This window comes from Perca flavescens, chromosome 22, assembly GCF_004354835.1.
Source record: "Perca flavescens isolate YP-PL-M2 chromosome 22, PFLA_1.0, whole genome shotgun sequence".
Classification (NCBI taxonomy): Eukaryota; Metazoa; Chordata; class Actinopteri; order Perciformes; family Percidae; genus Perca; species Perca flavescens.
The window spans coordinates 24657533-24683035 of record NC_041352.1 but is presented as its reverse complement, the minus strand read 5'-3'; the positions used below and the strand labels follow the sequence as shown (position 1 = coordinate 24683035).

General features: G+C 41.0%; 2 protein-coding genes across 5 annotated transcripts; one reads left to right on the top strand and one right to left on the bottom strand.

The window, feature by feature from the left end:
• The first annotated feature begins 1102 nt into the window (after positions 1 to 1102).
• On the top strand, positions 1103 to 13539 carry lrrc34 (leucine rich repeat containing 34). 4 transcript variants are annotated; one of them, XM_028569703.1, is made up of 11 exons: positions 1103 to 1220; positions 1918 to 2033; positions 2117 to 2184; positions 2277 to 2363; positions 3071 to 3199; positions 3438 to 3533; positions 4043 to 4197; positions 5085 to 5240; positions 6371 to 6497; positions 7734 to 7941; positions 13428 to 13539. In XM_028569703.1, exons 1-11 carry the CDS (start codon positions 1114 to 1116, stop codon positions 13445 to 13447), a joined length of 1269 nt encoding a protein of 422 aa, XP_028425504.1. In that variant the 5' UTR covers positions 1103 to 1113; the 3' UTR covers positions 13448 to 13539. The 4 variants fall into 4 exon arrangements, with proteins under 4 accessions (XP_028425504.1, XP_028425505.1, XP_028425503.1 ...); XM_028569704.1 differs by lacking the exon at positions 13428 to 13539 and having other exon boundaries at positions 2120 to 2184; positions 7734 to 7992; XM_028569702.1 differs by lacking the exon at positions 13428 to 13539 and having other exon boundaries at positions 7734 to 7992.
• On the bottom strand, positions 10481 to 24586 carry lrrc31 (leucine rich repeat containing 31). The gene is made up of 11 exons (XM_028569700.1): positions 24259 to 24586; positions 22025 to 22195; positions 21430 to 21573; positions 20486 to 20653; positions 19997 to 20161; positions 19133 to 19321; positions 17853 to 18020; positions 14402 to 14566; positions 13424 to 13579; positions 12518 to 12914; positions 10481 to 10498 (listed from the first exon to the last, which is right to left on the bottom strand). Exons 1-10 carry the CDS (start codon positions 24269 to 24271, stop codon positions 12520 to 12522), a joined length of 1734 nt encoding a protein of 577 aa, XP_028425501.1. The 5' UTR covers positions 24272 to 24586; the 3' UTR covers positions 10481 to 10498; positions 12518 to 12519.
• Positions 24587 to 25503: the final 917 nt, after the last annotated feature.

The window sequence follows — 25503 nt, the reverse complement described above, 5'->3', positions numbered from 1 at the left end:
CTTAAGCCAAAGTCTTTGTGCTTCAAGTTTGAAAACTGCATTATTATAATTATAATAACTTTTTTTTCATGCTTTTCTTTTTTCCTTTTGGATAAAATGTCTGCGTTACTTGTGCAGAAATGTGAATTGCATATACATACACGTTCACTGCTGTATGAAAACTGAACAACAGGAAAATAAAATGAAAGAAAAAAAAGGGACAATCAGATGTGTGTTCTGTCTAAGTGACCATATCAGATGTGTGTTCTGTCTAAGTGACCATGTTTGATTATTGCTTATAGTTACATAAGACGTTTGGGGTCCCCTGCTGGAGCTGCTCCCCCCGCGACCCGACACCGGATAAGCGGACGAAGATGGATTATTACATAAGAAATTTGGTTTCTTACAGTATCTACATCTCGTTTTTTTTTTATGTCGGTGTTTTGCAGCAGCGCAGGTTCAATTAAAAATTAATCGTAAAATAAAAAAAACACCAACTGTTTAGAAACGGAATAATTTGGCACAATTATATCTCTTTAACACCTCGTTTTCAGTAAAAAAATAAAAGCTTCTGAAGGTGGTGGTGTAAATGTTAAATTGAACACATTTACTTACATCAGCAGAAGCGAAATAGGATGTTCACGGTTTATCTCCTTGTCGAAATGTACTTATAAGTTTAGTTTCTGCATGGCAGAGGAATTAAAAAAAACTTTATTTACAAAATATTGAATACAGTGCGAAAGATAACACTATTATGGAGCCAAGTTTAGTAGGTACAAAGAGTAAATATATTTTGAAAATCATAAATGAAGACCATATTAGGGGTTTGCATTAGTTATAATAGTATAATACACTAACGTAGGTAATGTCTCGAGACAGTAGTAAGACATTTTGTTGCTCATGTGACTTTTAAAAAAAAGCAAAAGACATTTGATTTGTAAAAGAAATGACAGCAAATTAAAATATACAATTATTTGAAAAATATAAAAACTGAAAATATACTCAAATGAAGTATTCTTGTGTTGGGAAATTATTATAACAAATTATAACGTCAGTTTTCTTTTTTAAAACGTGTATGTCCTTCGTGTGACGCCATTGTCCCTTGTTGCCATAACGACTCAAACTACAGCAACGATGGCTAGACAAAATATGTTCGAGTTTTACGCTGCTGTCTGCCGAGAACATGAGATACAAATAAATCCATACATCATACAAGTGTTGAAGGACACTACGGAAACGGAGTAAGTAGCTAAATGTAAACTAAAATGACTGAAAGTTAAAAAAAAACATTACGAAACAAAAAGCCAAATGTCAAATTTAGCTAACGCCAACGTTAGCTTTCGGAGCCAGCTAGTTAATGTTGCCTTCAGGTGCTGCTGGTTGAGATTGTAATTTCTGTGAACGCATTACAGTTATAGAATATACTCCATTATAAGTAAAACTAAGACATTTAACTTTTTACTTCGTAAGTAAAAGTGACCAAATAGTACTTTACTACTACTATACTACTACTATATACTTAGCTAGCCTACTTTCCACCACTGCTTTATGTAAAGTAAGAAGCAATAACTAAACTGTTCAATTTGATTTTCCTTTATTTTCCTTTTATTTACAAAACATGAACAAACAAAACATAAAATCGTTGGCATTATTATTATTATTATTAAGCTATATCAATTAATTAATTAATTAAATTAATATAAATTAAGCTATCAAAAAGTAAATAGAGTAGTTAAATTAGCTCTAAATTTAAATAACCACAACAGTGAAATGCTGCTGCTACTACAACTGATACTACGACTATGCAACTACTTTTTTTCTTCCTTTTTTATTTAGTTTAGGTTTTGATGCATGAGTTCTTACTTTAGAAAATAAAACCGCAGCAATCCAGTGCCTGATCATGAAATCAATTAAAGTTTGGTTGTGTGTGTTTTTCAGCAGGAGTGTGACCTTAAAACTGACAGGAAACAACCGCCTGACAAACGTCCAGCGACTCAGTGACGACGACGTTCGCGCTCTCTCTGAATGTCTGAGAAACAACCACAGCGTGTCAGGTGATCAGTCCGGTTCGGGAGAACACGTCAGGAGAACATTTTTTCTTTTTAAACATTTGAAAACCTTGTTTTGTTTGTGTCAGCAGGTCTTGATGTCCGGTACAATAACATAACTGATGAAGGGGTGGGACACCTCGTTGGCCTCTTACAGGTAAACAGGAAGTGACAACATTATGATGTAAATGGGTCAGATTTAGGTTCCCTGTTTCTTTTAATATTTCGGTTTCTGTTTCCACTGAGCAGGAGGACGGCTCAGCTCTGCGCTCTCTGGACCTGATGTTCAACAACATCCAGAGAGACGGAGCCGAAGTTCTCGCCAAGAGCCTGCAGGTTCTCACACACACACGCACACACACACACACGCACACACACACACACACACACACAGACTCACAAACACACACACACACACACACACACACACACACACAAACAAACACACAGAGAGACACACACACACAGAGACTCACACACACATACACACACACACACACACAGAGAGACTCACACACACACACACACACACACACACACAGAATCACACACACAGAGAGACTCACTCACTCACAGTCACACACACACACACACACACACAGACTCTCACACACTCACACACTCACTACTATATTGATATTGTGATATGAGACTAGATATCCTCTTAGATTTTGGATATTGTGATATGATCATACGTGTCTTTTCCTGGTTTTAAAGGCTGCATTACAATAAAGTGTGAAAATGTCATTTTCTGAACTTACCAGACTAGCTGTTCTATTATTTGCCTTTACCCACTTAGTCATTATATCCACATTACTGATGATTATTTATCTAAAATCTCATTGTGTAAATATTTTGTGAAAGCACCAATACAATATCGTTGCAGTATCAATATGGAGGTATTTGATCAAAAATATTGTGATATTTGATTTTCTCCATATCGCCCAGCCCTAAGAACTACTACTTTTCACCTCTGCTTTAAGATTTTAAATTTCACAAAGTAGTAATGCTCTCTCTCTCTCTCTCTCTCTCTCTCTCTGCAGTGTAACAGCACCTTGCTCTCTCTCCGACTGTCAGGAAATAAGATCGGGAACAGAGGAGCCATGCACCTGGCCGGCGTGCTGCAGGTCAACAGCACCCTGAAGGAGCTGCAGCTGGCTGACTGCGACCTGGTAAACACACACGCACTCACTCACGCACGCACAAAAAATAAGTAACATTTCTCGGATTCCAGCTTGTTAAATGTGAATATTGTTCTAGTTTCTTCACTCCTCTGCGACAGTAAACTCAATATCTTTGAGTTGTGGACAAAACAAGACATTTTAATCGAGAAAAATAATCCACAGATTAACCAAACTATAAAAAGAATCGCTAGTTGCAGCCCTGGTTGTGTTGCCTCTGTCCCTGCAGGACACTCAGAGCGTGATAGCGTTCGCCATCGTGTTGAAAAGCAACAGGGCTCTCGTCTCTGTCGATATCAGCCGGCCGCTGCTCTTCAGCCACCAGGTACAAACACACAGAGCATCGTCACACTGGTGTGTCACTAGAGGTGTTGAAATTAATCAAATAATCGATGCATCAAATCGTGGACGTGGACAACGCTGCATTGATAATCGGCCGGCTCATAATCGATTATTTCTGTTTACAATTTAATGTCGGCCTAACAACATTTCTGTTTACATATTCTGTTATGTTTTGCACATTCAGGAAGTGCCATGTGCTCAGTGCTGTATAGTTTTATGCATCCAGTTTATTTAGTATGAGAGCACTGCAGAATGTTTGGTTTTTGAAGCTATGAAAAGCTATGAATTAAATATCCTACATGGCTTTAATAGAAACATGTATTTCACGCATTGTTATATCGAATCGAAGACATGATAATCGTAATCAAATTGAATCGGGAGATCAGTGAAGATTCACACCTCTATGTGTCACACAGACAAAAATCACATTTCATACTTGATACGAGGCCGGCATCAGCCCTGATGTGTGTACGTACTGTATATGTCTCTCAGGAGGAGTGCGCGGTGCACTTCTCGGAGATGCTGGTGGTGAACAGCAGCCTGGTGGAGCTCCACCTGGGGAAGATGGGGATGACCAACACCGGGATGGAGAGGCTGACTGAAGGCCTGCGGCTCAACCACAGCCTGCGCTACCTGGACCTGCGCTGGTAGGAACCATGGATCACATTCTCACAGTGAAACAAGTCATTTTGCGGGGGTGGTGACGCTAAAAAAAAATGTAAACCCTGATTTACAGACGTCTCTTTAACCCTTGTGTTGTCTTGTCGGAATCAAACCTGCAACTTCTGAGCCGAGGACTGAGCCTTTACTTTATATGAGCGCTCACTCTACCACTAGTACACCCAGCCACCCAGTTTTTGTCACTTTTTCCGATGTCTTTGTAGATTTTTTTCAGCACTTTTTTACGTTTTTGAAGCTTTTTCCGACATTTTTGTCACTTTTTTCAACGTCCTTTTATCAATTTATTTCTCTCTAAATGCTATTAAATTCAATAAAACCCCCAAAGTCAATGAAAGTAGGGAACTGATCATTTATTTTACTTGTGAAGAGCGTTGTAGGGAGCCATCCACGTTACTTTTCTTTAAAATTTGGTTGAAAGAAACCCAAATTTCTGATATAGAAACTAGGGTTAAGTTTGAACCAAGGACAACAAGAGGGTTAAGTCTCTGGGAAAAAGTCTTTTTGCGCCCCATGGCATCACGTGATATTGTAGTGTTGACTATTGGTGTTTTCACACAATATTTATGATTTTTGATAAATAATCATCAGTAATGTGGATATAATGACTAAGTGGGGAAAAGGCAAATAATAGAACAGTTACAACAGTCTGGTAAGTTCAGAAAATGACATCACTTTACTGTTATAAGCCTTTAAAAACCAGGAAAATACAACACGTATGTCATATCACGATATCACAAAATCTAAGACAATATCTAGTCTCATATCACAATATCAATATAATATCGATATATTGCCCAGCTCTACTCTCACGGTCTCCCATTCTTCCTCTTGGTCTTGTCTTTGTCACCTGCAGCAACCGCGTGACTCGTGATGGCGTGCGTCTCCTAGCCGAGCTACTGAAGCAGAACCAGACCCTGGAGATCGTAGATCTGTCGTCCAATCGGATTGAAGATGAAGGTGCTGGGTACCTGAGCGAGGCCATCGCCTGGCCAGGCTGCGCCCTGAGAGAGTGGGTCCAACACACTCAGACAAACAGAATCCGTACAACGTCAGTTCTCCATCAGGTCCGCTCGCTGCTCGGCCAGAGGCACATTTTCACAAACGTGCGCTCGCTTTTAGGAAGTTTTTTGGGCTTACTTGGTTTCCAGGGCAGGGACTCCCAACCTTTCTGGCTTCTGATGCCCCTAAAATTAAGCTATGTCTACTTGTGACCCCATCACATTAGTGTGGTGATGGGTCGTTGTAAGCATTTTCCTCTGGTCTGAAGAAGAGGAAGTATCCAGTTTGTACTTATTTTAAGGAGATGAGGAGAAAGTTTCCACACTTGTTTAAAGGATGTTTAAAAGGTCTGATGTGGAGAAAAGATTGAGTATTCTTTACTTATTTTACACCGTTTAAGATAAGGCCGGTTACACACTGGCTGCGTGGCGTGAGCGCGTCAGCTGCGTGGCGTGTCCGTTTATATATCGGCTCCCATGGTAACAGGTTAGAGCTTACACACCGCCTGCTCGACACACACGTCTTAGGCGTGGCTCGAGCCGCGCCAAAAACGCGTGCCTGCTAGAAATAGAACCGGACGCCTATTTTTCACGCGACACGCAAGCGTGTTGGAAGCGCTTCCAGGCAAAATAAGAATAAGAAAATATGTTTATATGTCGTTTAGACACAAATACATACTAATAAATGACATGTTGATGTTTGAAAGTCTCGAGGTTTTGACATAAATGCAGAGTTATAGATGTCATTTTAAAAAATTCTAATAAATATATTAAATAATTATCGATTTTCAAATATTGCACCTGTACAATACAGAAGGAAATATTCTGGAGCCTATTTTGCCGTCAATACTGCCGACATTGTCCTTGCTGTAATCAGATCAGAATATATTTATGGGAAGCATCCATGTGTGCAGACAAGGCTAGCAGCAGCAGCAGCGCCACGTCAGACACGTTTCTGGTGCGTAAAGACGTAGAAAACGCCACGCAGCCGCTCGCCACCCAACTGACACGCAACAGAAACGCCACGCAGCGAGCGTGTAGCCGGCGTAACTGAATTATCTCTTATCAGACTACCCTGGAGCAACTGGATGTATTTACACGAGACATACAAACAGTGTCCGTGTCTGTCCGTGTCCCTCAGGCTGTCTGTCAGCAGCAACAACATCAGGTCGGAGGGTCTGCTGTCTCTGGCTCGGGCTCTGACAGTCAACACTACTCTGAACCACCTCTACATCTGGGGGAACCACCTGGAGGAGTCTGTCTGTCAGGTAACCTAGACAACACATCCTGGCACCTCGCTGAACGGTAACAGACGCATGGTCCAACTCGTATAGGAAACAAGCAACACCCTCTCTTTTCCGAATATGAACTTCTGCCATCAGGGAGACGATTCCGTGTGCCGAGATGTAAAACCAGTCCTTCCGGAAAAATGCAGAGTTTTTTTGTGATTGTTGCGGGCAAAAATCCTTGATTATGCGGCACGTTTTCTTAAAAAATGCGATGGAATATGCTATATGATATTTATGCAATTTTATGCAATGAAATTGCGGGAACTTGCAAATATCGCGGTTTGATGAAAAATAGAAAAAAAAATTGATTCAACAACCTGCTTTTCGATGATGTTCGCATCGCGTAATTACGTCACTACATAACTTTCCCATGGAAACAGGGGAAAATGGCTGCTCGTGTGAAGTAAACGCAACATTTTTCAACTTCCTGTTAAGATATTTGTGACTTTTTTGCAACGAAAATGCGGGGATTATGAAATCATGCAAGCCCCGCACATTTTGCATGGAAATCGGCAATTTATGCGGCGAAAGTGCCGCGCATTTGAAAAAATGCTTTGGCTGATTATGCATTGAATTATGCGATCGCATAATCACGACTTTCTGGAGGGACTGGTAAACAAACAGACTTAAGCTACCGCTTAGTCCAACGTCTATCAAGCTGCTGAACTCTAGTCCAGCAGTTCTCAAGCTTTTTTAAATAATGTTCCCTCTTTGAACAACTTTTTTAAGCTCGTACCCCCTAACCAGCGCGAATAATTTTTGGTAGAATAAAAAGTCTCTATAAAGAGGAAGAATACAGCGATGTCAGCGATAGCCTTGTACCTGGAAAACATTTAAATGCTGACGACAAAAGGAGACAAAAACTTTTAACGACAAAAAAAAGACGGTAGAAAGAAGGAAGTAAGGCAAGAATAGCGACACTAGCTGAACACCTAACAGTAAACCTTAGCACAACAGAGCAAAAGTGCAATAAATACACCGGCACTTTTTGCATTTGAATTATTACGGTTACTATTTAAGAAGTCGTTTTGCATGTAAGGTCAGGTCTCCTTCTTTTATGCCCCGAGAGTTTTCGTTGATCTTTATGCTTTTATGTTGATTTTGTATCAATTTTACATGTTTGTGTTTTGAAGCAACAGATTGCAGCACTATGCCTAAGACACATTTCCCCTGGGGGACAATAAAGTTTATTCAATCCCCCCCTCCCGCCTTCAGGCCTTCAGAGAGCTGATCGCCAGCGGCCGCCTGCCTCCGGAGCAGACAGATGTCAGCGCGTACGAGGTGGACGGTCGGGTGTTTCTCGCGGAGCTCTTCCACAGTTTGAGGAGAAACTATTACAGCACAAACGGCTCCGGTACAAACACATCCTTCACCTCCGACACGTCAACAGACCCGCTGACAGACTCCACCCTGCCGCCACACGGTGAGAGTCAGCAGATTGTTCCCCTGCAGTCCTGCTAGGACTCTCATTCTCTCTCACACACACACACTCACACACTCACACACACACACACACACACACACACACACACACACACACACACACACACACACACACACACACACACACACACACACACACACACACACACACACACACACACACACACACACACACACACACACACACACACACACACACACACACACACACACACACACACACACAGCATATCACTATCTTTGTGGGGACCCATCATTGACATAATGCATCCCCTAGCACCTTACCCTAACCTTAACCATCACAACTAAATGCCTAACCTTAACCCTTACCCTAACCTTAACCATCACAACTAAATGCCTAACCCTAACCCTTACCCTCACCTTAACCATCACAACTAAATGCCTAACCTTAACCCTTACCCTAACCTTAACCATCACAACTAAATGCCTAACCTTAACCCTTACCCTAACCTTAACCATCACAACTAAATGCCTAACCCTAACCCTTACCCTAACCTTAACCATCACAACTAAATGCCTAACCCTAACCCTTACCCTAACCTTAACCATCACAACTAAATGCCTAACCTTAACCCTTACCCTAACCATCACAACTAAATGCCTAACCTTAACCCTTACCCTAACCATCACAACTAAATGCCTAACCTTAACCCTTACCCTCACCCTAACCATAACCTAATTCTAACCCTAATCCTAAAACCAAGTCTTAACCCTCAAACAGCCCTTTAAACTTGTGGGGTCCAGCATTTTGGCCCCACAAAGCTGTCCGGACCCCACAAGTATACTGTATTTTAGGTTTTTGGACCCCACGAATGTAGTTAAACAAGAATGCACACACACACACACACACACACACACACACACACACACACACACACACACACACACACACACACACACACACACACACACACACACACACACACACACACACACACACACACACACACACACACACGACTTGACTAACATGCACACATTCGTCAAAAGTACAAAATAAATCAATGCAAATTTGAAGAACGAAGACATGAACTCTCAAAACCTGCTGTCTGTGAGATTTTTTTAATTAAAAAGGTGCATCCAAAATGTTCATCCTTACATCTCATTTACATTTAAAATGTTTAGTGCACAGATTCAAGGGTGCAAAATGTGCAAAGATTTAGCTCACAAAATAAACCTGTGCATGCATGTTAGACTATTTTAGACCAAGATGATTTTTTGGGCATTTTAGGACTTTACTTTTATAAGATCTGAAGACATGAAGGGAAGAGAGAGAGAGGGGAAGTGACATGCAGCAAAGGGCCGCAGGTCGGAGTCAAACTCGTGGCCTCTGCGTCGAGGAATAAACCTCCATATATGGGCGCGCGCATCTGAGTTCATCACATAGTTTATAAAACTGGGCAATATGTTGGCAATTTGTTTATCAACTTCCAGTGGAGCTGTATCGCGATAATATAATCATATCTGTCGTTCAAATGAATGTTTGCAGTAGAGAATGAGATGGTTAGGTCAGTTGGTAGAGCGGGCGCCTATTAATAGAGGTTTACTCCTCAACGCAGTGGCCGTGGGTTCGACTCTGACCTGCGCCCCTTTGGCCCTTTCATGTCTTCAGCTGTCCTATAAAAATAAAGGCCTAAAATGCCCAAAAAAGTATCTAGAAACAAAGAAAATGAATGAGATGAGCTCATAGATACTGGTCATAAAAAAAAAAAGTTCATTTCATTGAACGTCAATTTGACTTTTTTTTTATAATAATTATCAATGCCATATCCTACATATAGAAATCAGAAACTTGTTTCAATATTGATGTTAATTTCAGCCCCATCTGTCAGCCCTACGTTCTGTTTTTCTTTTAACCAGATGTGAGGGTTTTAGTTCAGAGTAAAATTATGTTTTACAAGATAAGCTGGGCAACGTGGATCTGAATTAAGCCATAATCAACCTACAGGTAAAGATTGTTCTTTACAACAAAAGATATCACACCAAGTGACACGCTAATGCTATTATAACTCTGTCAAATGCAAGCATTACTTTAATCAAGAATAAACAACATTTTCACCCTTCATAAGTTACATTTAGTGTTCTGTACTTCTTTGTGTGTTGTTTTACATCGAAAGGTTCAAAAAAAAAAAAAAAAAAAAGATAAAGATTTTTTTTCTAAAAGATTTTTGCCCAATTTGAAAAGTTTTCAAGTTCTAGAAAATACCAAAAATATTTTTTAGATTTTCCCAGCGTTTCTAGACAAAAGAATAGACCCTTATCAAATCTAAAATGTGTTTCATCAATGTGCCCTATATTAAAAAACAAAAATTGTGAATTTTCATCACAATGTTAGAAATCAGATAGCATAGAAATCTAGACGCACCCTAGCGGCAGCCAGGGTCAGTCTAGCAACTCTCAGTCAGGCCAATCACAACGTGTATAGAGTGGGGGGGCGGGGCTTATGGCTGGTGCTGCTGCTGCTGCTGCTGCTGCTGGGAACAGAGGTCTTCTGGAAGACTTGGAGTTCAGCTTTTCTTTGAGAAAAGAACAAAGAACGGCACTGAAGTCATTCTTAAAAAAGGAAGATGTGTTCGGAGTTCAAAGTTTAATCTAACACCTAGCGTTGCTCTGATTGGCTCTGAGTACAGAGGGAATTTGAAAGACAACCGTTTATCCCGCCCCTCTGATTGAGCTCTGCCAATGGGGAGTTCCCAGACCTCAACATCCTGATGTGGGTCTGGCTTGTCGGGCTAGAATCAGACCGCTTCAGCGGAGAATATGAATAAGAGACTGTTTCTCTAAAACAGGGGTGTCAAACTCATTTTCCCAGAGGGCCACATTGGAAAAAGAGAATCACACCAAGGGCCAGACATGGAGAGTTTATTGATGTGCTTTTATTACTGTATTTTTTAACATTTTGGTAGCTTTTCTCCTCATTTTTGTTGTTTTTGTTCCGACTTTTTTGTGGCTTTCTCAGACATTTTTCACCTTTTTTTTTTTTTTTTTTTTTTTTTTTTTTTTTTGTTCCTTTTCCGACATTTTTGTACGCTTTTTGTCACATTTTTGTTGACATGAAGCCCTACAAAAGAGTTCCTTAGCCATCATAGAATTTAACAAATCAAGCAAAAACAATGATACAGCTTCTGGGGGAGTCTCCGAGTCGGACAACTGCCATATGTCTGCTTTCAATGTCCGGTAATGCAGTTTAAAAAAACACTTTCCTGTGTTTTTGGTTTGGTGCACAACTAGGCGAGCCAAAATGTATTGTGAACCCAAATTGAAAAATACGGGCCGGATCTAAATCTGCAAGGGGCCGGATTTGGCCCGTGGGCATTGAGTTTGACACGTTCTCTAAAATATTAACAAAACTACTTATTTTATTCTATTTTAGTGCAAACTTAGTTTATTTAATAGGTGCTTTTATTCATGAGCTTATCATTTTAAAATTGTCTGTCTTACACAGATTTATTTACTGACTGGTGGATGTGTGAAACACAATTTTTTTTGTCATGTGGAGCATTAAAATGACAAAATAACGAATCTGTTGAATCTTGACGACTATACGTGTCTCTGTTTAAATCTCAGCGTGCTGGAGATGCTTTTTAATTCCTTCATTAGTGACGTATGACATCAGATAAGCACCTCCCGAGTTTTGGATGCTAATGGTGCGTTCTTTTTGTCCACCTATGTCGATTTACGAATCGTTTTCCGGAGTTACGAACCGGAAATTGCAAAAAGAACGCCCCCGAGGTCGTATAAGTACGAATGGTTAGAACAAGGAGAACAGAGTTCTGCTTACTTTTTTAGAATGGAAAAACACAACTCTAGGAATCTTTCAATTAGTTCGCTGCTAATTAATGGCAATTTGACAGATAATTCTAAGGAAATTGCCTCTTTTTGTAGTAAATTTTATTCAGAATTATATAAATCTAAGTACTGTAAGGACTCCGCTGCCCTTTTCTTTCAGTCATTAAAGGACATTAAATCAATATCTAAAGATGAGCAGCTTGCCTGTGATAAAACTATAACTCTACAGTCTTATTAGAAGTTAAACATAGTGCTGTATACTGCTACCTATAGACATGTCTCTACAGTCTTATTAGGAGTTAAACATAGTGCTGTATACTGCTACCTATAGACATGTCTCTACAGTCTTATTAGGAGTTAAACATAGTGCTGTATACTACTACCTATAGACATGTCTCTACAGTCTTATTAGGAGTTAAATACCGCCTGATTAGTTATTTTGTAGCTCGTGCAGCTGAAATTGGCTAGAGACGCTCGGTTGCTGTATGACAACAACGGCTTTAAGCCGAGTCTTGAGCAGAAAGCAGAGCAGTAGCTTAACGTTAACCTTAATCAAAACCTAATTTTCATGTATCAAACTGTGAAATATATTTGTGTAACATGTCAATAACTGGGTGAATAGAATCCTAAATGTTACTAAAAATGTTACAAAAATCCATCTTTTCTCAGTTAAGTTATTCGTTTTACGACACGGATGAAATCACACTCGAGCTACTACTCGCGATTACAAGACAAGAAGAACGCACCACTACTCCTCAGGCCGACTCTCCTCCGGACTTTCCCGATTGGTCGCCTGATTAAACGGCGCCGCTGCCCCGTCCGTACTGGGCGGATCCCACTCCAGCAGGACGCTCCTCTTCCTCAGGCAGTGGTCCAGCTGCTTCCTGTCCCGGGAGCCGGCGGTCCAGCGCTGCAGCGCCAGGCGCGTCAGCGCGGGAAGCCGCGGCAGAGCGCCGAGCAGCGCCGGCAGCCAGGCCGAGCACGGAGCGCCGGACGAGGGTCGCAGGCTCAGGTCCGCTTCCTCCAGCGCGCCCAGGCCTCCTGCCGCCCACAGCGCGGTCCAGCCCTCATCGCCGACCGAGCCGTTGTAGGACAGGTCCAACCGGCGCAGAGAGGACAGGCAGCCGCGGCGGCACACGGCGGCTGCACCGGACACACAAGACAGACACCAAACGGCTCTGTACCGTATAAAGTAGTAGTAGTAAGATTTATCGGCAGATATTCAGTCCCTCCAGAAAAACGTGATTATGCGATCGCATAATTCAACGCATAATCAGCCAAAGCCAAACTCTGGAAGGGCTGGATATTAGGCATTTTCCAAACTATCGGTATCTGCATTTATAATGGCCGATAAATGAATATTTCTTAAATTGCCCAAAATGCAACTTCCACGAGGCCGATAGATAACATTTCAATCATTCAAGTTCATCGGAAACAACATTACTGGTATGTTGTGTTTTTGATATGAAAGGTGTGTGTGTGTGTGTGTGTGTGTGTGTGTGTGTGTGTGTGTGTGTGTGTGTGTGTGTGTGTGTGTGTGTGTGTGTGTGTGTGTGTGTGTATGGGCGTGTGTGTGTATGTGTGTGTGTGTGTGTGTGTGTGTGTGTGTGTGTGTGTGTGTGTGTGTGTGTGTGTGTGTTTGCGTGCGTTACCTAGGCGACGCAGGTCATCGGTAGTGAGCTCGCAGCTGCTGAGGCGGAGCTCCAGGATGACTGTCGGCTGCAAAGCGTCGAGGAGCAGCGCCAGACGCCCACCAACCACTTTACACCAGGACACATCCACGCTGCACAGGTACGGCACAGCCAGAGCTGAGACAGGCAGACAGGCAGACAGACAGACAGACAGACAGACAGACAGACAGACAGGCAGACAGACAGGCAGGCAGACAGGCAGGCAGACAGGCAGACACTTAAGTAAACTATCTGAATACTTCTACCTCAGCAGTGTTCTTACTTATGGGAGTTGTAGTTCTACCCTGTCAGTGTTAGTACTTATGGTAGTTGTAGTTCTACTCTGTCAGTGTTAGTACTTATGTTACTTGTAGTTCTACCTCGGCAGTGTCAGTACTTATGGTAGTTGTAGTTCTACCCTGTCAGTGTTAGTACTTATGGTAGTTGTAGTTCTACCCTGTCAGAGTTAGTACTTATGGTAGCTGTAATTCTACCCTGTCAGTGTTAGTACTTATGGTAGCTGTAGTTCTACTCTGTCAGTGTTAGTACTTATGGTAGTTGTAGTTCTACCTCAGCAGTGTTATTACTTGTGGGAGTTGTAGTTCTACTCTGTCAGTGTCAGTACTTATGGTAGTTGTAGTTCTACCCTGTCAGTGTTAGTACTTATGGTAGCTGTAGTTCTACTCTGTCAGTGTTAGTACTTATGGTAGTTGTAGTTCTACCCTGTCAGTGTTAGTACTTATGGTAGCTGTAGTTCTACTCGGTCAGTGTTAGTACTTATGGTAGTTGTAGTTCTACCCTGTCAGTGTTAGTACTTATGGTAGCTGTAGTTCTACTCGGTCAGTGTTAGTACTTATGGTAGTTGTAGTTCTACCATGTCAGTGTTGGTACCAATAGTAGCTGTAGTTCTAGCTCTAGCAGTAGCAGTAGTATTTAGCGTATTTGGTATATAGTTAGTACCCAGAGCGGTGAAGGACTCCTGGTTCAGGCTGCAGCTGTTGAGCGGCAGACGCCTCATCTGTGCCAGAGGAAGGGCGGAGACCAGCGGGTGGACCACGCCCCCTGCCTCCTTATTGGACGACACGTCAAGCTCCGCCAGCGCCGTCAGAGAGGGGAGCACCTGGACTGGAGACAACGAGTGACATCACTGTTACATCACTGATGACCTCACAGCTCGCCGGGGATGTAACGATGCATTGTGAAGCGGTTCAAAATGGATATAAAATGTGTAAAGATTACAAAATGATAACAACCGAGGGGGTGATGTACTTTACATTTCACTTGTTTGACTCCAGACGTCACAACGTTTAGTTATTTTGATGTGGGATTTGTTTTAAACATCCAATTAATTTTTTGATTCATTTTTATTATTGTGGGAATGCTGTTCAACAGCATTCCAACTATTGTTATCCTGTTCTTTATTTTTCTGCTTTTTATTATTCCCTCTTCCGTACGTTTTTTGGCTCTCTGTAACTTCTGCATTTTCACCTATTTAAACCATTCAACTTTTCAAATCTTCAGCTCTTTCAGCTAATGATGGGACTTCTTCAACTTTTTTTCTACTATTTCTACTTTTTAAAATTTTAAGCTTTTTAACACTTTTTTTTAACATTGAAGTCAATGAGAGCAGGCTTCAACTCCTTCAAATCTTCCGCTCCCAATAGTTTCAACTCCTTCATACTTTCACCTACAGACGCCAAACAAACTTTAAAATGTTCACAAAATATTCAGCTATCCGGCTACTACCTTTCAGTTTGATATCTTTTACAGTTTTTGAGAAAAAGCTGTTTAAGTTTAGTGATCTTTTCAGGATTTTCTATCGATTAAACAGAGTGTGTGTGTGTGGCTGGTTAGAGTGATGATGTCATCGCTCAGAGGGTGAAGCTTCAAAAAATGTATCTTTGTCCCTTCTCTAAAAACTGCTCTCACGCCCACAATATCTACTTGTCATACACAATTCATGCATCAAAACGTAGGTAATTTTGTCTAGTTTCAGAAAATCTGCTCAGTGTTGTGATATGCGTTTAACTTTTGGCTGGTTGAGCTTCCAAATGACAAGAGTAACACAACTCCTTCCATTCACTCTCCTGTATAACTTTCTTTGCATTTCCCAGCGAAACACTTGGTGTAGGAGTCAACTAACTAGACTAACTATGATCATCAGGCTATATCATCAGCGTTCCACTTCTGTCTGTCTGCCTGCCTGCCTGCCTATCGGTCTCCTTATCTGTCCCTCTGTCTCTCCCTCCCTCCTCTGTTCCCCTCCTTCCTTCCTTTAGTCTCCCTCCCTCTTACTCTCCCTCCCTCTGTCTCTCCCTCCCTCCATCCTTCTCAATCTCTCTCTCCTTCCATCACTCCTTCTCTGTCTGTCTCTCTCTCTCCCTCCCTTCCTCTCTTTCACTCCCTCTCTCCCTTCCTTCTTCTGTCTCTCCCTCCAGCATCATTTGTGATTTCATCCATGTATATAGCCCGTTTCTTTTCAGGCAATATATCCACCTCTCAACTCTTTAGGGTCATGCTTGTTTGTTCTACGCAATGGATATGGCTGATAATAATACAAAGTCTTTAAACTTTCAGCCTTTTTAGTCAATTTTAGTCGAAGTTGCTGTCTTTCTTTTCCTCTCCTTCCTCTCTCTCTCTCTCTCTCTCTCTCTCTCTCTCGTCTCTTCTCTCCTGCTCTCCTTTCTTCCTGTCTTTCTCTCCTCTCTTTCTTCTTGTCCAAACCATTCTTTTCACCTAATATATTTCACATCTCAGCTAGATTGATGCTTTTTCATTCTATGCAGTGTATATATCTGATATTAATAAAATATTTCTTCTTTCAGCCTTTTCAACTTTCATCTTTAACAGTATTACAGTATTAATTTGTTTCATATTTCTGCATATGTGAGTCATTATCCGTTAGAAAATCTACTCAGACCTCACAATTTTCTACATATTTTGTCATTATTCAACCTTTAAAGCAAACAGTTCAGTTTAGCATAAACTTTTAACTTTTTAATGAAATTCAAACTTATTAAAACGATTTCCTCTTTTTCAACTATTTTCACTACTTCAACTTCTTCTCACGGATTTGAGCTATTCAACCAGTTTAGCTTTAGCAATTCAGCATTCCCACGCATTTTCTGCAGGAAATGCATTTTCTAGTTCTTATAGCGTCTTCCGTACGTTTTTTGGCTCTCTGTAACTTCTGCATACTTTTTCCAATAAAAACCATTCAACTTTTCAAATGTTCAGCTCTTTCAGCTAATGATGGGACTTCTTCAACTTTTTTTCTACTATTTATACTTTTTAAAATATTAAGCTTTTTAACACTTTTTTTTAACATTGAAGTGAATGAGAGCAGGCTTCAAATCCTTAAAATCCTCTTCTGCTTCAAAATGTATCTCCTCCTACATTCTTCCACCTACAGACGTGATTCAAACTTTAAACTGTTCACAAAATATTCAGATATTTGGGGTGAGCTCAGTGTTTTGATATATTTTACAGTTTTTGTGAAAAAGCTGTTTAAGTTCAGTGATCTTTTCAAGATTTTTTTGAGTTTATAGTGAGTGTGTATTGCTCGAGCTAGAGTGGATGATGTCACAGCTACAGCACAGCGCCTTAAAAAAATTATCTTAGTTCCTTCTCTAATAAATTGCTCTCACGCCCACAATATCTACTTGTCATACACAATTTATACATCAAAACGTAGGTATTTTCGTCTAGTTTCAGAAAATATAGTTAAGTTAAGCGATATGTTTTATACTTTAGGCTCAGCAAGCTTCCAAATGATGAGAGTAACAAATTTCCCTCCATCCGCTGCAATGATAAAAGTCCTCCATATTTTCCAGTGAACAGCAGAACGAACCACTTTTTTAAATTGCTGATATGCCAACATTTTCACGTTTATCCTTATAAATTTTATACCAATACGTTCACAAAGGCCTTGTGGTGCTCAGGAGGACGTCATTTGACTGATAGCAGTTATAGTTTTTCCAGTCTGACCCTTTATTTGAGAGCTTGCTCTCAGTGTCTGAAGTGCTGCGGTGTGCTACAGGAGACATATTAAGACCAGGTGCGATTGTTATCAGATCAAAGAGAGGTTTATAAACATGGTCCAGGCCCTTAGTAACCATGGAAATGCATTTTCTCGTTTAAGATAACATACAATTTCAGTGTCACTTTTGATAAGAAGACACATCTGTTGTTTTGCACGGTTTATATAAATAAAAGGAATATATTTCAGTCATTTGTCTGCAGCTCATTCCGTTTAAATTAAAAAAAAAAATCCTGAGAAAATCATATTGTGAACTTAAAATCTAGAATCTTATTGGATTGTGAGTGGAGTTTATCGTTACATCCTACAGCTCACTGTCATTCATATACATTTAGCACACATGCACACACACACACGCACACACACACTCACTCAGAGCTTCCAGGTCGGTGTGTTTGAGACAGCAGAGGTGGAGGTCGAGGCTCTCCAGGTGCGTGAGGTGAGCCAGGTGGAGCGTGAGGTGGTTCAGTCCTCCAGCCAGACTTTTGTTACAGGACAGGTCCAACTCTCGCAAAGCGGGGAGGCAGCGGAGCGAACCACCTGCAGGACAGCGACAGGTGGAGGGGGAGACAAAAGATGTTGCTATGGTGGTACCTTTAGGAGAAAAGCCATCAGACTTTGCAGAAAGCATGTGTAATCTAACTTTGACATACATGTCCAAAAAGGATTAACTTCACCAAATAAACTGAAGAACACCAGATATTCCTTTGGTTCGTAGAAGGGTTAGTCAACGGAGTCTGATGGCTTAGAAGAGAGCAGAGATAACGGCTTCAGTTCCCCGTCGTAAAGGGCTGTCTGACAGCAAGGTGAAGCTCTGAAAATACTCTAAATATAGAGCACACTGATGGCCTTTTCCCACCATTTCGCCTTTATTTTAGGGTTTTTGAACACCTGTTAACCTGCTAAAAAAATAGAAGATAGACTTCTTTCCCATTGCCTGTAGATGAGTATGTCTGTTTACATGTTTTGTGGTTAAAAAAATGTAAATGTCAGGAGGTCTGGTAGACGGTGGGGTCTGGATGGACAGACACCTGCTGAACAAAACCGTCACGAATAACATGATTTGGGTATTTATTAGCCTCTATTTAAAAGATAGAGTAGAGACCGTAAGAAGTGGGTAAACCTCCGCTACTGAACTATGACAGCTAGGGGGTCTGAAGAGACAAAGCAAAGACCTTAAACTACAGAAACCTAAACTACCTGCATCAACCTAAAACCAGTCTCGCATTGCCAGACCTTCCTTCACAGCGCTGCGGAGGAGGGTCTGGTATAGTCCACACAGCATTCCTGGATGGGAGAAAAACGTGCTCTGGTTTATTGGCATTTCTATAAACCAATCACAATATGTGTTAGGTGTTGAGCGCCGGATGGAGCCACGGGCCCTCTGCAAAATAGCCTCTGGAAGGAACTTGTTTTGGTGAAACGTGTGTACGTTCAAAAGCTGTTTTAGTCGCGCAACAGAAAACTCAGAATGGACAGATAGTCTAGCTAGCTGTCTGGATTTACCCTGCAGAGATCTGAGGAGCAGTTAACCATAGTCCTCACAAATCCACCGGCTGAATTTCCTGTGGCAACCGGAGCAGTCGCCTGAAGTGGAAATGTCGTGGATACAGACTGACCTAAATCAAACCACAAAACAGTAGATCTCCTACCGAGAGCATCGAGGCTGTCCGCCGTCAGACCGCAGGCCTGTAAGCGCAGCGTGGCGAGCGAGGCGGCGCGACAGAGAGAGGACGCCAGCGCTCTGAAGCCGCCGGCGGCATCATCGACCTCCTGCGTGAGCTGAGGGTTACAGGAGACGTCCAACACGCAGAGTCTGGGTAGAGAAGACACCATTCCTCCTGAAAAAGGCACACACACACACACACACACACACACACACACACACACACACACACACACACACACACACACACACTGCTCTGTGGCTGTTCTCCAGTAGCAAACCTGAAAGAGAGGTTGCTTTAGGTTGTTCTCATGAACTAGCTATGAAACGTAATGCACTGGAATTCGTATGTATGTATGTATGTATGTATGTATGTATGTATGTATGTATGTATGTATGTATGTATGTATGTATGTATGTATGTATGTAGCACGACTGCTGCTGTATAAGTTCAAGCGGGGAGTTTATGTCCCAGAAGAAATTAAGGGGAAAACACAAGACTCAAATCCGGCCCCTTGCAGATTCAGATCCGGCCCGTATATTTCAATTTGGGTTCACAATACATTTTGGCTCGCCTAGTTGTGCGCCAAACCAAAAACACAGGAAAGTGTTTTTTTAAACTGCATTACCGGACATTCAGAGCCGACATATGGCAGTTGGCCGACTCGGAGACTCCCCCAGAAGCTTTATCATTGTTTTTGCTTGATTTCCTAAATTCTATGATGGCTAAGGAACTCTTTTGTACGGCTTCATGTCAACAAAAATGCAACAAAAAGCGTACAAAAATGTCGGAAAAGGAACATGCTAGCATATGAACCTATGAGAATGCGTTAAAGTGTCGAGTCAGTACCCAGTACAGCTGCATCAGCTGCAGTGAGCTGGCAGGCCACCAGGTGGAGCTCCCTCAGCGGTGGGGGAAGTTTACCCAGCAGGCCTTGCAACGCGCCGCCCCCGATGCCACTGTTCCAGGACAAATCGAGGATCTCCAAGAGAAGCACGCAGCCGAGAGCTTCACCTGCACAAACACAATATATTTTTAGTTTTCAGCTGTGAAAAAAAAAAAAAAAAAAAAAAAAAAAAAAAAAAAAAAAAAATCGACAGAAGTTAGGGAAAATCTGCATCCGTAGACTGGGCGTGGCCCAGATAATGACCATAGACTGTTAATATTAATAATATATCTATGTCTCAGATAATGACCATAGACTGTTAATATTAATAATATATCTATGTCTCAGATAATGACCATAGACTGTTAATATTAATAATATATCTATGTCTCAGATAATGACCATAGACTGTTAATATTAATAATATATCTATGTCTCTGATAATGACGGACCCAGAGCGGTGACATCATCGGTGTCCAGCCTACAGCTGCAGAGCCTCAGCTTCCTGATCCCGCCCACATGCTGCAGGTGAGAGGTCAGCGCTCTCAGGCATCCGCCAATCAGATCGTTCCACGAGATGTCCACTTCCTCCAGCTGGGGGAGAAACTGGAGCAACGTCGCTGAGGAGGGGGAGAAGAGGAAGAGGAGGGTTAGAAGAGGGAGAGGAGGGAGAGAAGAAGAAGAAGAGGAGGGCGAGAAGAAAAAGAGGAGGGTGAGAAGAGGAAGAGGAGGTCTATATAAAAGAGACTTCAGATACAGTATTAAGGGACCACTAAGGTCTATATAAAAGAGACTTCAGATACAGTATTAGGGGACCACTAAGGTCTATATAAAAGAGACTTCAGATACAGTATTAGGGGACCACTAAGGTCTATATAAAAGAGACTTCAGATACAGTATTAGGGGACCACTAAGGTCTATATAAAAGAGACTTCAGATACAGTATTAGGGGACCACTAAGGTCTTTAAAAAAAGAGACTTCAGATACAGTATTAGGGGACCACTAAGGTCTATATAAAAGAGACTACAGATACAGTATTAGGGGACCACTAAGGTCTATATAAAAGAGACTTCAGATACAGTATTAGGGGACCACTAAGGTCTTTAAAAAAGAGACTTCAGATACAGTATTAGGGGACCACTAAGGTCTATATAAAAGAGACTTCAGATACAGTATTAGGGGACCACTAAGGTCTATATAAAAGAGACTTCAGATACAGTATTAGGGGACCACTAAGGTCTATATAAAAGAGACTTCAGATACAGTATTAGGGGACCACTAAGGTCTATATAAAAGAGACTTCAGATACAGTTTTAGGGGACCACTAAGGCCTATATAAAAGCATCCAAAAAGCACCATGTCACGGGACCTTTAAATCAGAGTAACCATGGTTACCTAGCTCCAGCAGGTCTGTAGCGGTGAGGTCACAGTGAGCCAGGCTGAGGCTGCGGCTGTCGCTCTTCTTCCCGAACCTCTGCAGGAAAACACACACGCCCCCCCAGCCGATGTCCCGCTCGCTCTCCGCTGCCACGGCAACACCTCAAACACAAAACACACACACACACACACACATCACGCCTCAGGAGGCTTCGCTTCTGTTACCTTTCTCTGCAAATAACAATTATTTGGTGATTACTTTTTTGATGAATGGATGAGTTGTTGGGTCTATAAAATGTCAGAAAATGGTGAAAAATGTGGATCAGTGTTTCCTAAAAGTCCAACATGACTTCTTCAAATGTCTTGTTTTGTCCACACCTCAACAAATATTCAGTTTACTGTCCCAGAGGAGAGAAGAAACTAGAACAATATTCACATTTAACAAAGCTGACATCAGAGATGTTTTATTATGGCTATAATAACTTATCCTTACTGTTGTCCTCTTTGTTCAAATTGACCCGTTTTTTTAAGTTTCTACCCTAAAAATAGAGCTCGGTCCTCGAGTCTCTCCTCCCTGCTCACCTGAGCTCTCTCCTCTCTCCTCCCTGCTCACCTGAGTTCGGTCCTCTCTCCTCCCTGCCCTCGGCCTCCCCGTCCTCAGGGATCCCCGTCCGGTCCCGGGACAGGAAGCGTCCCAGCGGCTTCCTGTCTGCGGCCGTGCGTTTCCTGCGGATCTGGTTCATGATGAGGTCGAGAGGGGAACGCCTCTGACTGACTCTCGTCTCTGAAAATAAATCGCCATTTGAATTAACGGATACAAAAAAACACATCAGCTTGTCCTTTACATCAGGGGGGTCAAACTCATTTTCACTAAGGGCCACACTGGAATCATGGCCAGACATGTACATTTTATTGACATGCTTTATTTTATCGAACAAGGTCAAACATCTGTATTATTGCACGTGTCACAGTCTTCTCACTTACAGCTTGGTCGACATAAAGCCCCAAAAAATGTAACTTAGCATCAAAGAAAACAGCCACACAAAATTAATAGGAAAAAAACTGTCAAACAATGCAACAAAAATGCAAAAATGCTGGAAAAAGCACCAAAAGCGTTGGCAAAAGTGACAAAAACTTCAGATAAAGCAACAAAGACTAGTTGGGCCAAAATGTATTCTGAACCTAAATTAATATGCAGGCCGGATCAAACTGTGCATGGGGCCGGATTTGGCCCGCGGGCCTTGAGTTTGACACCATGTGCTTTACATGCACTTCATTTCTCAAATAAATCAAGGCTATTCATCACAAATGCTGTTATTAAAATGTTTTTAAAGATATCTGTTCATTGCTGCTCTATGGGGTCCCATGTGCACGTTAACAGGGTTACGCATGTTTAATTAGGTCCAATAAATGCCCCTTCAGAGGTAGTTAGTTACCATTAACTTTCTATTAAACACACTGAAATAGGATGATTGGGCATTTGAGATTATGGGCATTTCATCAACATGTAATAAAAAGAAAAGAATAAAAAGACTTTAGTGATCCCTAGAGGAGAAATGAGATGTTACTGCATCACAACAAACAGACCAGACCAAATACAAAGAGGATAAAATCAATAGGAGAACTAAACCATTAATCAAAGTTAAATTCAAACTAAGAAGAGCAGAGTAAACTGCATTTGTGTATTTTTTTAATTAGAAATGAAGCTGTCAAAATAAAATAATGGATTTTGGCTTCAAATGATGTTAAATATCTCTTCTCCTCCATCATTGTCAGAAACCTTACTTCATTTGAAAGGAGGATGGCATAAATTAAGGAGAGATGAATAAGTAAATAGACTACATAAATGTTGTATAGGAAATTACTATTTAATTACTAGATCTTCCACCAGGGTCAGCCCTATGGTCCCACATTTCTAAGAATTTTTTTTCCCCACTGAAAATTAGGCCCTATGTTCCCACATTTCTACGATCTTTCTTAAAATAAGGGCCATGTTACCACTTTTAAGATTTTTCTTAAAATAAGGACCTATGTTCCCACTTTTCTAAGATTTTGCTTAAAATTAGGCCCTATGTTCCCACATTTCTACGATCTTTCTTAAAATAAGGGCCATGTTACCACTTTTAAGATTTTTCTTAAAATAAGGACCTATGTTCCCACTTTTCTAAGATTTTGCTTAAAATTAGGCCCTATGTTCCCACATTTCTAAGATTTTTCTTAAAATAAGGCTTCATGTTCTCACATTTCTAAGATTTTTCTTAAAATTAGGCCCTATCTTCCCACATTTCTAATATTTTTCTTAAAATTAGGCCCTATGTTCCCACATTTCTAGGACTTAAAATTCAAAATTAGGTCTTGTGTTCCTACATTTCAGTTCAATTTAAGCCCTATCCTCCCACAACATGTTTTAGTGTTAGGGGGGTACAATCTGATTCAAAATTATGAAAACGGAAATGTGGGAACATAGGGCCTCATTCTGGGAAAATATCTTAGAAATGTGGGAACATAGGGCCTAATTTTTAAAATATTCTTAGAAATGTGGGAACATAGGAACGCTCCCGTTCCACCAATCAACCCATGAAAACAAATCCTTAAATCCCATTGTAAACGTTTAAAGTAGGGATGAGCCCTTTAATGTCCCCTAGTCTGCAGACAGTAGGCCTACGGGGGGAATCGGACTCATTATGGATGTAAAGTGAAGGTTGTTCCTACAGAGGAAGAAGCCTGTGAATCCCCCCAAGACAGAAATCACTACCGGTGTGGTTTCAGTCCTGTAGGCTCCGTTGCTAAACGGTGATCTAGGCTACTTCCATTGTTCCACTACTGTAAACTGTAAACTCATCTTACCTGCAGACTCCATGGGCGGGTATGAAGGGCTGAGCGCCGAAAACAAGAAGCAAATTATAGAAAATAAATTAAAAAAAACTCGAGTGTGTTTATCTGCTGTTCCTCGTCACGGTGATGCGTTCAAGTCCAAACATGAAGAGATAAATAGATAAATAGATAAAACGCAAAAGCGGCACCGACTCTCAGTAAAGTCCCATTGAACTTAAATCACACCTGCAGCTAAACTTCATCAATCGCTACTTCTGGTCAGCTCCGGTCGCTCGGAGTTTAAAACCTGGATGACCTCACGCGTCCCGTGTTCGTCAGGTGGATCATCCCGGAAGTGCGACAACACCTTCAGTAAATGTTGGCATCATCATCATCACTGTGCACGAGGATCCTTTACTCTTCAGTGAACTGAGACACAACCACAGATGGAAGTACTCCAGTAAAAGTCACGCAAATACAAGTATATAAGTATTATAAAAGTCATCCAAATACAAGTATACAAGTATTATAAAAGTAACCCAAATACAAGTATACAAGTATTATAAAAGTAACCCAAATACAAGTATACAAGTATTATAAAAGTTACCAAATACAAGTATATGAGTAATATAAAAGTTACCCAAATACAAGCATATAAGTATTATAAAAGTCACCCAAATACAAGTATACAAGTATTATAAAAGTCACCCAAATACAAGTATATGAGTATTATAAAATAAGTCACCCAAATACAAGTATATACAGTATCTCACCAAAGTGAGTACACCCCTCACCTTTTAGTAAATATTTCATTGTATCTTTTAAGCTGTAGGCCTACAAGCTTTACACTTAATACTTCACATTGTAGCAAAGTGTACTTTCTTCAGTGTTGTCCTATTAAAAGATATAATGAAATATTTACTAAAAGGAGAGGGGTGTACTCTTGTACTTTTGTGAGATACTGTAAGAATTAGCAATTAATATACTCAAAGTAAAATCACTTGGCCCATTTCAGATTGAAGCATTTCTTATCACTGGATTACATTTATGGATGCATTTGTTTTTGATATTTGAATAAAAAAGTGCTCTCTGTATATTTAAAAGTAAATTTACATTGTAACATACGTTGTAATATCTTTTAGGTTTGTGTTGTTTCAATTTTGCCGTGCGAAGCACCGTTTGTGTGAAAGGTGACCGATAAAGGGACCGTTCGGTATTTAAAAAACGAACAGTCCCTTATCACTTTAACGTTGCTGCTGTGGTTTTGTGGAGCTAATT